Genomic DNA, 12,215 nt, shown 5'->3' with positions numbered 1-12,215 from the left:
GGAGCGGAGCTGGGGATTGGCCAGTAACGCTGTCTAAGCAAGTAATCTTTAACTAAACAGTCACACATTATTCAGCGGTTCACACCAACTTTAAACTAATCCATAAACAAGCACGAAAATAAAATGCGCAACCTTTATTCCAGTCATACATCAGTTTTACAAATACCAAATAAACAGTTTATTCCCATTGTGCACACAAGTCTCCTCTGCCATCCCCCTTAGGGAAAAAACGTATTTCTACATTCTCAGGTAACATCCCTGCACCTGCCAGCCGTTTGGTCATTTGATTGTTTGCATATATGCAAAATGCTTCAACTTATGAGGAAGAACATACAAAATCAGGCAAATTCTCCTTAATTATACATATAAAACCTTTATTTTCTATTATGGTATATGGCACATGTTTTCTAAATACAGGTAGACATGGATAGAATATAAAACAACAGGTTCATGTGCACAAACAACAGAACTGAAAAAGAGAACCACAGACCATGCAGATGTCATTTGGTCATTTTTGCATCTGAGTGTATCCATCTTATGTCTTTGCAGTCCTTGTACATATCTTTTTGCGCCTCATTTCTGTTGTTTTGTGGCTCGTTATTGGATATGTCATATTTCTAGGATAAGACCAAAAGCCCATAGAGCCTGTACATGGTGGGCCCATTGAGTAATCTGTGTTTTATAATTACCACAAAATCAGTTAGGAACTGTGCAAACATGTTGTTTTACTACAGCTGTAAGAGGAATTTGCACATAAGGTTGGTGGAGACTCAGTAGAGGTGCAAGACCAAATTTAAGCTATGAAGTCCTGGTGATACTTTATTATGAGATTAAGTTGGCCCCAACTTCTCTCAGTGTCCCCTTTTCGCCTAAAATTAAGATCACATTGAAATGTCTTTTATAGATAAAACTAACTTAATGTTTTTTGCCCATCACTCAGCCTTGCTTTTAGGAAGAATATTTATTGGGAAAAAAAATCCATAACAAGTGGTCCATTACATCATCTCAGGGCACAAATGTTTTTACATAACACAAAATTAATCTTACGCTGCCAGCCTAAGGCAGATCTATGCTACAGGTGCGTTGCGCGGCATCTCATCCTCATTAACTGATGAAAACTGACAGGTCGGCTGCTCCATCTCATGCAGCAGTCTTCTGTTTGTTGTGTTTGGCAAACCATTCATCACTTTTATCTTCAGCCATAGCCTGAAAAGTGTTAAAAGGATGACAAGCACAGTGAATATCTGACACATGCTGGATAAGCATTTGAGGGCTATGTGTTATAGTAACACCAACCTTATCAAGGAATTCATTCCCTTTGGGATCCAACATGGAAAGCTGCCTAAAGGCCTCATCTCCCACAAAACAAATCTCATGGCCATCCTAAAGCAAACATTTTACGTTTAATATTGTTAACTTAATGAATTTGACATCATTTCAGCATTATTTTGGGAACGTGCTTACAGGGTCAGCCAAAATAACCACTTCTACTGTAGCTTTTCCAGGAGTGTCCAAGCTGACCAATGGGGTGAGAATTTTCTGATTTTCCTTTTTCATCAAGGCTTCAATAACCGGCAGCTGAGGAGCATAATAATATCTCATTATAATGTTGTTGGAAATAGTTTATCTGCAAGTTGACATTAGCCGTTAAGAAAATAATAATTTACTTGCTCCCGCGGGCATGAAAACGCTATTCTCCCAAAAGCTGTTCCATGGTCAACCATCCCTCCAATGTCCTGAAGCTCCAGTTTGCACTACAAAGAATTTGACACATATTACTCAGGCATCAACATAAACCGCAAAACATACAATTCAAACTTCAACAATAGAACTATTTTAAACTTGTCTTAGGGTTTAACATTTAATTTCTTTGACTCACTTGACTGTCTGCAAATCCCATGAGCACCGTCTTCTTTTCCTCATTTTTGTCCATCACTTTCATCCCCAAGAGTGTGGACCAGTAGTGGGTCGATCTTTGGAGGTCTGATACCCCGAGACAAACCTTCTGCACAGGGTCTGGGAACAGATTACAGAAAGTAAGTGGTTAACAGGTTAACAGATGGGTACTTCTGTAGTCCTTTTCTACTCTATTTGAGCACTTGCAGCACTTTTTTACTGCAAGCTGCATTCAGCCATAAACACACATATTCATAAAATTGTCTCTTTTAACCTCTCTCACACACACACAGACACACACACCGGGGCAACTCAGGGTTCAGTATCTTGCGCTAAGGATACATGCAGAGGATCAAACCACTGTGTGAACACACTACATTTGTGTGTCATCGGCTGCATATGAAAAAATAAATATATACACTCCTGAGAACCAGCCTATTAATTTATGTCCTCCGCAATGGGCATTTGTTTTTGGTCTATATCTTTTGACTTATTTGACCGCACGATCTGATATCGTCGTGTTGGTGTTGTTCCCAGATCAACATAGTAAATGTTGTTCCAGGATCAACATTGCAAGTGACCAATCAGAATGTTGTGACGTCATACTTTTGCGACTTCGGGAAAAACCGCCGTAAAACAAAAAACTGTACTTAAGCTGCGAGAAATCGCCTCTGTCCGCCGATCAACGGACTCTGACCCTTTAATAAACACTAAGCAGAATTTCATAAGTGCATGAATGGCTTGGCGCGCCAAAGAATAACGTCACAACAATGTGATTGGTCACTTGCAATGTTGATCCTGAAACAACATTTACTATGTTGTTCCAGGAACAACACCAACACGACGATATCAGATCATCCGTGTTTAGATAATCACGCTTTATGACTGCTGGAAAGTGACTCTGGATGTGCACAAATAAACCCTTAAAAGAAATAAGATTCAGAATTGAGTTGCTATACTTTAGACATCTGGGTCTCCTTAAAATTCTTACCCAGCACCTGCTTACACTTTTTCCACATAATTGATTAATTCTGTTAATTCTGTTGATTCTGATTCCAGCTCAGTGATCATATGCCTTTTTTCATACAGGGTCAGAGACAGATTTAACAGCTGTCACTAGTGAGGAAGCATCCATATGTGGAACATGTGTGGCACATGTGAGGAGATGGAAACTCGTAAGCAGGTTTTGATAGATCGCTCCAACTATGTCATGGAGAGAAACCCTACGCGATCAGAACTGTCAAGAATGGATATTACAGCCTTTTCTCTAAAGTCAATATTGAACTCTGATCAATATGAAGTTACAAAGTATTAATTTAAGTTTGTGGATACCAGACTGCATGTAAGGATTTGATCCTTGATGGAGGTTTATGAAGCAACACCCCCCCCCCAAAAAAAACAATATGCATCCAGCCTGCTAGAAACCCAAGAAAAAGAAGAAGAAGCTAAAGAAGGAGCAGGCAGATTTGACTTGTGTGACACTCACCATTATGAGGTTGCTCTTTGTCCACCAGATAGAAAGGATAGCCTCCAGGAGCCTGAGTCAGATACAGAGCCTCTCCCACCTCAGTGAGAGGCCACCCGAGACATTTAGCATTGCTTACAGCTTGGCTCGACTGCAGAGTGATCCCCTAACATGAAAACACACATACAAATATCCCATTATTGCCACTGTACACTGAATAACAAGACAATCTTTTCCTGCATGCAATGTGAAAACAAACTCTCACCCACCAAGAAGTCATTGCCAAGTTTATATTCTCCCACACCATAGTTGTAGGTCAGTTCAGCAACAAAATGGTCATCCTCTGGACCAAAGCCAACCATTGTCTTGCTCCATTTCCCATCATAAGGGCTGTATGGGTAGGGGGTGAAGGCAGGTTTACCACTAGTGTATCAACATCTGCATTGTCCTGTGAAAAGATATTTGCCCTCTTCCTGATTTTGTATGTTTTGCATGTTTGTTACAGTGATATTTATTAGACCATCAAACAAATTTTAATATTAGTCAAAGATAACCTGAGTGAATTAAAAAAAATATCCACTGGCAATGTTTTTAAAAAAATGAGACAGACCTAACAGAACCTGGCTGAAAGATATCTAAAAGAAACACATCATGCCATGATCTAAAGAAACACATTTGAAAAAAAGTCACTGATAGTGTTAGTCACTAACTGAACTATCAGTCTGGAAAGCATTACAAGGCCCTTTGTATGGATTTGGGACTCCAGTAAATCGTGGTGAGAGCCATTATCCACAAATGGAGAAAACTTTAAACAGTTGTGAACCTTTCCATTAGTGGCCAACCTACCAAAATTCCTCCAGGAGTGCATTAACAACTAATCTAGTCACTAAAGAACCCAGAACAACATTTAATAAAGAACTGCACGTGATATTGGCTGGGGATTTCAACCAGGTGATGGATGGGATAATTGATAAGAGTAATCCCAGGGGTACGTCTACACCCAGGGACAGAGAGGCTGTTCATTTACTGACAGAGGATCTTTGCTTAACGGACATTTGGAGGTTAGTTAATCCCAGTTCAAGGGAATACACGTTTTACTCCAACTGTCATAAAACATATTCGAGGATAGATTTCGCCTTAATATCAAAGTCTCTGGTCGAGTCAGTCGTAGACTGTGAGATTGGTGCCATTGCTATTAGTGATCATGCCACAGTAGAGTTGCAAATTGACTTGAACACGGATAGAACGAAGAGGGGCCGCTGGAGGCTTAACACGATGTTGTTGCAGAACAAGAGTTTTAGTGAGGAGTTAACAAAGGATCTCAAAATTTTTTTCGAAATCAATATGGGTTCCACAGACAAAGTAGCCACAGTTTGGGAAGCGTCTAAAGCATATATAAGAGGAAAGATGATTGCATACGCATCAAAAGTTAAGAAAAGTGATCTAGAATGGGTAGAAACCTTGGATAAAGAAATACGGGAGTTGGAGAAGGACTTAGCGAGTCAATATTCAAATTATAAATATCAGACTATATGTAAATTAAAATACCAGTTGAATGACATTTATAACAAAAAGGCGGAATATGCCTTATTTAGGCTCAAAACAAAATTTTATGAAGGTGGCGAAAAGAGTGGAAGACTATTGGCAAGACAACTGAAGCAGCAAGATAATTTGAATAATATATCTATGATTAAGAAGGACGGCCAAGTGATAACCTCATCGAAGGAAATAAACTCAGTTTTCCAATCATTTTATCAAGATTTGTATACGTCTGCTGGTGCGCTTGATGAAGGGGAGGTGGAGACATTTTTTTCAGGTCTACAATTACCTACTCTCTCTGGGGAACAGAAAACGAGACTGGATGAGCCTATAACGGAAGAAGAGGTCAGGGCTGCGATCTTATTAATGAAGAATGGGAAATCGCCAGGCTTGGATGGCTTCCCGATTGAGTATTATAAGAAATATATCGATATTTTAGCCCCAGTCCTGCATAAAGTTTACCTTGAGGCATTGGAGATGGGTTCCTTGCCGAGTACGTTTAATGAAGCACTGATCTCCCTTATTCCTAAAAAGGATAGGGATCTGTCGGACCCAGCAAATTACCGGCCTGTAAGCCTTTTGGGCGTTGATTGCAAAATTTTGACAAAGGTTTTGGCCTCCCGCCTGGATCAAATATTACCAGATATCATTAATGGTGACCAGGTTGGCTTTATTAAAAATAGGTCCTCAGGTGATAACATTAGAAGACTTCTTCATCTCATGCACAGAAGCGAATTTAACCTAACCCCGGTTGCGGCCTTCTCGCTAGATGCTGAGAAGGCCTTTGATCGGGTGGAATGGGGCTTCCTTATGACGACCCTCACAAGGTTTGGGTTTGGGCCTGGGTTTTGTAATTGGGTCAAAACTGTATATGCAAGTCCAAGGGCAGCGGTTTTGACAAATGGATTGGTGTCAGGGTTTTTTCATCTTACTCGCGGGACCCGACAGGGGTGCCCTTTGTCCCCGTTGCTTTTTACAATATTTCTGGAACCGCTGGCCTTGGCTATTCGAGCAAACAGGGGTGTCAGAGGTGTTCATGCAGGGGGTATGGAACACAAGTTGTTTCTATATGCTGATGACATCTTAGCAGTATTGACGGATCCCATGCAGTCTCTACCAGCGCTACTCACGTGTGTTGAGTCATTTTCAGGGTTGTCAGGTTATAAGATAAACTGGGACAAGTCAGAGGGCATGCCATTGTCAGCATCATGTCATTCTGGATGCGTTACTCCATTCAATTTTAAGTACTCACCTTCAGTATGAAGTATTTAGGAATATTATTAAAACCCGACTTGGAGGATATTATGCTTTCAAATGTGGAACCTCTCCTCCTAAAGATAAAAACAAATCTGGATAAATGGGGTAAATTGAATCTTACACTATGGGGTAAAATTAATGTGATTAAAATGATGGTGGTCCCACAGTTCAATTATGTTTCCATGATGTTACCTGTACGGATTCCTTTGCACATATTTGGTCGAATTGAGAAGTTAATCAAAGATTTTTTGTGGAATAACAAGAAGCCGAGAGTGAATATAAAGAAAATGTGGGCCTCTAAAGACATTGGGGGAATGGCCCTCCCAAATGTGAAGTTGTATAATTTAGCTTTTGAATTGTCAAGACTGGCCAAATACTGGACAGGATCGGGCTCTGAGCTGAGCTGGATGAAGATCGAACAGGAACTAGCGAGCCCCTTCACACCTTTGGATGTTCTCTCGCAGGGCGCGGCAACTAATGGACAAGACTCTCATAATAACCCAGTGCTCAGGTATTCCAAAGCTGTCTGGGTGGAGGTGCACAAGTTGTGTGGAGCATCTCATCTAAGACAACCTTATGCCTCGCTATGGAACAATATTGCTGTAAGGATTGGGCGGAAAACTGTGTTCTGGAAGGAATGGCTTGTCAAAGGCATACGCAGGATAAGTGATCTTTACTCAGGGGGAGTGTTTATGTCATTTGCTGAAATAACCCGAAAATAAAGTTTGACAAGAGAAAATAATTTTTGGAAATATTTACAAATAAGGGATTGTGTTACCAAAGGAAAATTTGCTCAAAGCTCGAATATGGTGGTGGAGTTTTTAGAATTGTCCAGTACAGCACATAGGGCGGCGGTTTTCTACAAACTGTTTAACAATCCAAAAAAAGAGATATGTGAAAACTTGAGGGTTATATGGCAGAGGGATCTGGGTTGTGCAATTTCTAAAGAAGACTGGCGCAGAATTTTGTCATTCTCTGATAAATATATAAGAGAGGCCAGGGGTAAATTTACTCAGTATAAATTAATACACAGGTGGTACTTCACTCCATCCAAACTTTATAGAATGGGAATTAGTCCCAGTAATGTATGCTGGAAATGTAGTTCAGATCCAGGGACATTTATACATGCTATTTGGGAATGTGGGAAAGTTTATCCCTTTTGGCAAAAAGTATTGGACAAAATAGGAAGGTGGATTGGTTTGATGATACCCCTGTCACCAAGACTGTGCTTATTAGGGGATCGGTCAGTATTACCTGGGGTTTCAAAATATGACTTTGTGGTTATAAAGGTGGGGGTGATCGCAGCGGCTCGAGTTATTCTCAGTGTATGGAAGGAACCGTCTCCACCAGAATATAATAGGTGGAAAGAAACTATGCTGAAAATGGTGTCGTATGAAAAGCTCTTGGCTAGGATTAATGATGATAGGGAGGGTTTTGACGAATCGTGGGGACGTGTTTTTGGCTGAGATGGTTGGAACTTATTTGGTCAGGGCAATTATCTTTAGTCATGTTGTACGCTTGCTGCACTGTTTGTTTGTGTAGGCACTCAGTAAGGGAATGACTTAAAGATTTGAGTTAACTGATTTGAGTTTTTTAAATTTTTAAATTTTTTTTATTATTATTATTATTATATTTTTTATATATATATTTTTTCTGTTGTTGTTTGTTGGTTGTTTTGTTTGTTTTTGTGTTGTGAAATGTTAAAAACAAATAAAGACTTCAATTATAAAAAAAATAAAGAAAGAACTGCACGTTTCCCTTGCCTCATTTAAGGTCAGTGTTCATGATTCAACAATAAGAAACAGACCAAAACACCCTAGCAAGTCTATCTCTGAATGGCTTAAAAAAGGAGGGAGAGAGTCCAGACCTTAAAGCGTTTTGTCCATGTGGGAAAACCATCCATTGTGGCTGAGTTCAAACAATTCTGAAAAGAAGAGTTGGTCAGAATTCCTCCACAGTGACGTGAAAGACCTTTTGACCGTTATCTTAAACGCTTGATTACAGTTCGTAAAGGTGGCATAACCAGTTATTAGGTTTAGGGGGCAATACATCGTTTCACTAAGCCTTGATTTGTTTGACCTTGATCTGAAACATGAAAGTGTAACAGGAAGGTGGCAAATACTTTTTCCCCCACAGGACTTTTATTTAGCATTATACTGAGCTCAAGATTCAACTGGAGTTGTGTCTTATATACCCATTACAAGTTGCCTTGCAGCCTTCCTCAAACTCTTCGTGTCTTAAAATCTGAAATAAATAACAAGTAGTGAGAACATTACAATTCAGTGATGTCCACTTCCACTTATACAATGATAACTACGGAAATTTGCTCAGGTTGTGCAACCCTGAAATTATCCGACATCAGCAAAAGCTGCTAGTCTACGGCGGCTTCAGTCCAATCCTACATTTAAATGCAGCTCAGAAAACTTACCTTCATACCTAGAACATCTCTGTAAAAGGTGGCAGTTTTAGCCCTGTCACCAACTTTGAAAACAAAATGCAACGCTCGTCTCAAAGCCATATTTGTTGACAGCCGTGCTACCTGTGGTCGTATCGATTTTTCTGTGCTCGACTGGTAATCACCAATGAACACATACCGGGTATTTGCAAGTAAAACTACAAAACGAAAAAAAAAAACCGCTGGATAATGTGTTACACCACCTGTCGTTATTATTAGTGCTGCTCTAGTATTAAAGCAAAGAACGGCGACTGTACGTTAAAGTACAATGTATAAAATTCACAATCCCCCCCTAACTGCTCAGGTTAATGGTTTGACCAATGTGTCATTGTTTTCTCGCGAGATTATGATCAAGCGTCAAGTTTGAAGCATCAATAAATGTAAAAAACAAAACAAAAAAAACGGCTACTATAGGACCCGTATAACACTTTGTAACACATTATGTTATTAAATAATTACATTAATAACGCCACCAAATGTGTTTGGTTTATTTTTAATTTGTAAACGCAATATCAGCTATTAAAAACTGGTGGCGCTAGGCGGGTTAGCTTGTATTTTTGAAACATCCTGACAGATGAGAGAAGAAGAAAGCAGGCAAAATGGCAGCGTACTCAAGAAGCATGATCTGCCTGATTTCCATGATAGAGCGACATGCTTTCCTAACAACCAGGAGCTGTGTCACTGTGGAATCAAAACGGTATGTACGCGGACTGAGGAGGAAACCTGTCAGAGTGCTGTTTCCTGAAAACGAGACGGGAAAAGTCGTAAAGGTGCCTCAGATTCAGTCAGACGAACCAAAGATCCAGAGGGAGACCAAGGGAAGAATCATATCTGCAGGTACACAGCATCACGAAGAGAGAAACTCTGTCAGGACGAGGACTGATGAGCAGTCAGCTACGAAACATGCTTTTACTGTGACAAAGAATGAAGTGGACGGACTGCGCTATGAGAGGGCTTCGCCTGGAGATAAAAGACTGGCGTAAGTCTCACCGAGTGAGGGCAGTAGCAGAGGTGATTGAGCCAGAGGCCATGGGCCCTGGCATACAAAACAAAAGCACAATTATTAGGAATACAGCAAGAACAAAGTTGATGTGCCGAGATGTAGCAACCACAGAGAGATAAAGCTGATGAGCCATACCATGGAGATGTGGGAAAGAGTTTTTGAAGCTTAATTAACGAGAGAGGTGATGGTCAGTGAGTGAGAAAGAGAAGTACAAATGTGATGTTTGCTTTGAGAGAACTGATGGAGAAATATTGAGATGGTCAGAAGTAGTCGGACTGTAACTTTGTGGATCTAGAGAAAGGATATGATAGGGTGCCAAGAGAGGAACTGTGTAATTTTATGAGAAGGTCAAGAACTGCAGTATGTATGTCAGGACACCCGGGTGCATGTGGGCCTCCATCAACATCTTGTCTCAAGGTAGACACAGATTTTGTAGCTGTCCTCATCCTTCTGAAGCCATTCCTTCCTTCTCCTCCTCTTTCTCCACGTCTCTGCTCTAGGAGGTTGGTGAGTGTGGCTCGTTCCAGGACATTTCGGGACCACCAAGGTAAAATCCTTCTTGAAGGCAGGCGTTTGATCTGTGACGCCCTGGATGCTGGTGCTAAACCACAGACTGTGTTCTTCAGCACGGTGGATCGACTCAGAGAGCTGCCCTTAGATAAGCTGAGAAGGGCCACACTAGTGAAAGTCAAGTTTGAGGACATCAAGCTCTGGTCTGACGTTGTAGCCCCACAGGGAGTGATCGGTAAGGGTCAGATTTTCTTTTTTGGCTCATGATGAAGCACTAATATCTCAATTATTTCTGACTCTGACCTCTTCTTCTGCAGCGATATTTTCTCGCCCAGATCCGGCACGGTTAAACTTTGCAAGTAAAGGTCACTCAGTGCATTTGTCTCTGATATGTGACAACATCCGGGATCCTGGGAATCTCGGGACTATGCTGCGATGTGCTGCTGCTGCTGGCTGTCATAATGCCCTCCTCACAAAGGGTAGGTTTACAGTAACTATTAGAGATCAAATTAATAATCCTGTGAAACCTTCCTTTGAATTTTGGGAACTTTGCATTTTTTTCAAACAGGTTGTGTGGATGTTTGGGAGCCTAAAGTTCTCCGTGCAGCAATGGGCGCCCATTTCCGCCTTCCCATCTATCCCAGCCTTGACTGGGATGATGTTGAAAACCATCTCCCTAAACCCGTGACTGTCCACGTGGCCGACAGCAGTGGCAGCCCTGACAGAAGTAGAGAAGTAGAGGTTAATGTGTCTCCTGAACCCTCCAAAGCTGGAGATTACGGCTGGGTCAGCTCAAGACCCAACCGCAAAAACATGGAGTACGAGGATTACGATTCTGATTCGGACTCTGAACATGAGGGACTTTCACTCCCCAGAGTGGACACTAAGCTGTACTATGACAGTTGGGCTCAAAGCCCAACTGCTCTTGTGATAGGTGGTGAGACGAATGGTTTGAGTCTAGAAGCAGTCCAGTTGGCAGAGAAAACTGACGGCCACAGGCTCTTTATTCCCGTTGTTCCTGATGTGGACAGCTTGAATTCTGCCATGGCAGCTAGCATTCTTCTGTTTGAGGGCAGGAAGCAACTCTTAAAACTACTGCAAACATCTGGAAAGAAACATCAATGTAAAGCTGAGAGACAGTTTCCATGATGCTTCTATTAAATATCGGACTGAACCGAGTGTCCCATATAATACTCTTAACAGTAAATTTGCAAACTGTGTTTATGATTTATGTGAATTTGAATGTGTTGTTTTCTTTCACTGCAAAAAACCAAAACCAAAAATAAAGCATTATCTACAGATAAACCTTAGAGATAAATCTGGATTAGGTGACTGAAGCATCCCTCAGTTATGAAACTACTGGCTCAGGCAGATAACTTTCCTTGCTGTACTGAGCATGTTGTCTCCACTCGCCTCACTTCATCAGTATACATGCCATTAATTCACATCATTAACTCCTCTCCATGCTCCTGTTTTTTCTGTTTTACCCCCAAATGAGTCCCTGAATGTGGTTCTGTTGGAGGTCTCTTCCTGTTAAAAGGAAGTTTGAATTATTATGATGAATACAGTTGAAAGGTCAAAGAATTTTTGGTGAGTTCCTTAAAACAACTACCCTCAGTTCCTCATATTCATGGAAATTTTAAAGGTGCGCTTTAATTTAAATATTTGTATTAGCAACAAAATACATCAAATTTCTGTAATACTGCAACTTTTTCCCCCCCACACACAAGCTTTGCTGTATGTGTTAATCAAGATTGCATCAAATACTTTTAAGTTCATAATAAACCTTGTGCTGGAAGGTAAGCAAAAAAAGAAAAGCAGCTATTTCTTCCCTTCTGATAGTTTTCTGTTGGAGCCTTAACCAGATGTCTGCTCTTATTAAACAAATGGAAAAAAATGTTTTTTTATTAGCAGCTATATTGTTTATGCAAAAGTGCAGACATTTACCCTGCTTACCAGTACAGCTCAAGGTCAGAAGTTTCTATTCCACCTGAGATTTTAGTGCATCAGCAGAGTCGAGGTACAGACTCTCCCATAATAAATGCAACATTGAGTTTGTCATTTGAGCCCACACAGTTTAAACTTCTGAG

At 40.7% G+C, this 12,215-nt stretch overlaps 2 protein-coding genes across 2 annotated transcripts; one reads left to right on the top strand and one right to left on the bottom strand.

Annotated features, from left to right (window-relative positions):
* Positions 1 to 357: 357 nt before the first annotated feature.
* Positions 358 to 8,887, bottom strand: glod4 (glyoxalase domain containing 4). The gene is made up of 9 exons (XM_085243800.1): positions 8,586 to 8,887; positions 8,352 to 8,401; positions 3,631 to 3,751; positions 3,383 to 3,527; positions 1,880 to 2,016; positions 1,668 to 1,754; positions 1,465 to 1,578; positions 1,297 to 1,383; positions 358 to 1,206 (listed from the first exon to the last, which is right to left on the bottom strand). The coding sequence occupies exons 1-9, from the start codon at positions 8,673 to 8,675 to the stop codon at positions 1,141 to 1,143; spliced, it is 897 nt and encodes a 298-aa protein (XP_085099926.1). The 5' UTR covers positions 8,676 to 8,887; the 3' UTR covers positions 358 to 1,140.
* A 107-nt stretch (positions 8,888 to 8,994) lies between these two features.
* Positions 8,995 to 12,182, top strand: mrm3a (mitochondrial rRNA methyltransferase 3a). Its single transcript, XM_085243797.1, has 4 exons — positions 8,995 to 9,591; positions 10,116 to 10,360; positions 10,443 to 10,604; positions 10,694 to 12,182. Exons 1-4 carry the CDS (start codon positions 9,212 to 9,214, stop codon positions 11,272 to 11,274), a joined length of 1,368 nt encoding a protein of 455 aa, XP_085099923.1. The 5' UTR covers positions 8,995 to 9,211; the 3' UTR covers positions 11,275 to 12,182.
* The last annotated feature ends 33 nt before the right edge of the window (positions 12,183 to 12,215 follow it).

The sequence above is a fragment of the Mchenga conophoros genome, linkage group LG14 (assembly GCF_057382185.1).
Source record: "Mchenga conophoros isolate Kocher_MC1m ecotype Shallow Benthic linkage group LG14, M_conophoros_male_GT1.1, whole genome shotgun sequence".
NCBI classification, from domain to species: Eukaryota; Metazoa; Chordata; class Actinopteri; order Cichliformes; family Cichlidae; genus Mchenga; species Mchenga conophoros.
Note: the sequence above shows the minus strand (reverse complement) of the source record. Positions and strands in the feature narration are given on the sequence as shown.